Raw genomic sequence first — 2,561 nt, 5'->3', positions numbered from 1 at the left:
GCCTATAGTTGAAGTAAGCAATTTAATGTTACAGTACAGTCTTCAACACAGATCTTTGGCTCACACCAAACAACAACCAATGAACAGTGGTAGTTCATCAGTATCCAGACTAAAATCAAATCACTGTAATCTATATTTCATAGCACTGACTGACTATTTATAAAAAAAGAAGATGTGGTATGATTGCCAATGAGACAACTATCCACAAGAGACCAAAATGACACAGAAATTAACAACTATAGGTCACCGTACAGCCTTCAACAATGAGCAAAGCACATACCGCATAATCAGCTATTAAAGCCCCCGAAATGACAATGTAAAACAATTCAAACAAGAAAAGTAACTGCCTCATTTATGTACAAAAAATGAATATGTTGTTTTCTCATGGAACTTTTCCCATATGTAATTATTTGGTCTATGCTTTGTGCTATTGTTGATTCAGATCATTATTCTTCAGTTTGGTGTTCAGAAAATAAAACCTTTCATATTACTATTTTATTTATCCAAGTCTGCCACCAACAAACCCAACATACTGGCCAGTTGCATCGGGATACTTGTCCCTTATTCTCCACACACAACAGCTGGGTATAACCCTCCTATTTCCGGCCCCCAAATATCCATGAATCCATAGTATGTATTGCCTGTAGGCAGCATGGCGATGACACCTGTTGTAGTTGTCATCTTCAGGCTGTGCCAGAAAATCATTCCGGTACCGGATTGCCAGCTCCAAAACAAGTTCATCTAGAACACATTGCTGGAAATCCTAGAAATAAAAAATATTATTTATTATTAATGTATTTTTCAAGAAATGCATATATTGTATCATAAATATTATACCAATACAGTGTCAAATGAGAAATGCCAAACCAACTACAATGAAGGCTTTACAGCAAAAGAAAAGAAAACGGGACAAAATATGTAAATCATATAATGCAGACTGACAGATTCTGCAACAAGAACAGTATGACGACAGAGATGACACTAACAAAAAGAAAAATAACATGAGCAACACAGATCCTAACAAGAGTAACATCAAGGTGCAACAGAAAAGGAAGCAAGCTATATCTTTCTCTATTATTTCTAAAAAAAATTAAAAAGGACATTTGTGTAAGGCAAATTGTATTTATGTTACTGTAATCTTACCGGTAACCTTGAATGGCAATTCATGGGCTGTCTTTTGCAACACAGCCTCTCCTGCTGTGTTGGCATCTCTCTGCAATTAGAGCAGGAGCACCATGATGGCTGGTCTGGTTTTGGTGGTTCTGGTCCAGCTGGCTGCCCATTGCCAACATTCGAATTGTCTAGGATGTTGAGTACGAAACTGGGCTGTGCCTTTGAAATTCGTTTGAGAAGAATACGCATATCATCAATGTTTGGACCACACAGTAAATCAAAAACAAAGTCAAGTATGCGTATCAAATCAGTTCTTTAATTTCGTTGTATACGATACGATTCTCTGCAAATACATAAATTATAAATCATAAATAACAGTGAAACTAAATTCCGTTATCCATAAAAATAATATACAGCGCATTAATTACTTTTCAATCATAAAAATATAAAGAAACATGTTTCCTGATAAAAGTACAAAGTTTGCACAAATGATTAAATCAATATATTGCATTTACGGAACATTGTTACAATTCTTGCTAAAGAAATGAATGATAAAGTCGGATTAAATATATTCTTACCGATTATGCTCTCTTATAAAAAACATCTTGTGTGTCCAAATAAAATCCAAATAATAAACTGCCGTAAACAAATTGAAATAACATTCATAGGAAAACATAACGTCATAAAGACGGACGGCAAATACAGCAAATATATTTAGCGCCGTAAACGTCAATTATTACAAAGAAAAAATAGCTTTTACAAAAAGCTTACCTATAGATTAAAAAGTGACAGCCAAGTGACGATCTATACACTATTAGTGCTTATATATAAATGTATCTTCTATCAAATATTAAAAATAAGAATATAAACAAATATAATTCTTACAATCAACAGACATTGAATCGACTCTATTCTGAAATTTAAAAAAAGCAATTAAAATACAATAATTAAGTAGTACAGTCCAATGTAGCAAAAACATGCCAAAGCACAAATTATCGCTTGAACATGATGCAAATAAGAAACCGATTTGTTAATGCAATAATAACAATTGCTAAATGTAAATGTGTTTTGTTCCATTATTTGGTGTTAATAAGAAGAAACTAAGAGTAATGTTAAAAATTCACATAATACACTTCAGGACAGATATAATAATTATAGATTGTATGTTTCTGATCGCTTTGAAAATAATTTTAGTTTAGTTTAAACAGAATTATTAATGAAAAATTGTCAAGACAAATATTACAATGTTACATAAAGTTCAAATATGGGATTCAGAAACATGTTTGTAAAAACTTTTATAAATACGTCTCCCTAAAAATAACCGTTTGATATGACTTTTTTTTCTTACAATATAAATAAGAAGATGTGGTTTGAGTGCCAGTGCACATTTCAAATCCAATTATTATAAGTATGAGCTGAGAAAGCTACAGGACATTGGTAAGGCGGGC

The 2,561-nt window shown here is 32.5% G+C and overlaps 1 protein-coding gene across 1 annotated transcript; it reads right to left on the bottom strand.

Moving 5' to 3' along the window:
- Positions 1-480: 480 nt before the first annotated feature.
- LOC139507476 (P2X purinoceptor 7-like) lies at positions 481-1,364 on the bottom strand. Its single transcript, XM_071295757.1, has 2 exons — positions 1,144-1,364; positions 481-763 (listed from the first exon to the last, which is right to left on the bottom strand). Exons 1-2 carry the CDS (start codon positions 1,360-1,362, stop codon positions 500-502), a joined length of 483 nt encoding a protein of 160 aa, XP_071151858.1. The 5' UTR covers positions 1,363-1,364; the 3' UTR covers positions 481-499.
- Positions 1,365-2,561: the final 1,197 nt, after the last annotated feature.

Source organism: Mytilus edulis, unplaced genomic scaffold, assembly GCF_963676685.1.
Source record: "Mytilus edulis unplaced genomic scaffold, xbMytEdul2.2 SCAFFOLD_535, whole genome shotgun sequence".
NCBI classification, from domain to species: domain Eukaryota; kingdom Metazoa; phylum Mollusca; class Bivalvia; order Mytilida; family Mytilidae; genus Mytilus; species Mytilus edulis.
Note: the sequence above shows the minus strand (reverse complement) of the source record. Positions and strands in the feature narration are given on the sequence as shown.

Coding starts and splice junctions, on each gene's coding strand:
- LOC139507476 (XM_071295757.1), bottom strand. CDS start 1,362: ATGCGTATTCTTCTCAAACGAATTTCAAAGGCACAGCCCAGTTTCGTA. Junction 764..1,143: donor ATTGCCATTCAAGGTTACCG/GTAAGATTACAG, acceptor TTTTATTTCTAG/GATTTCCAGCAATGTGTTCT.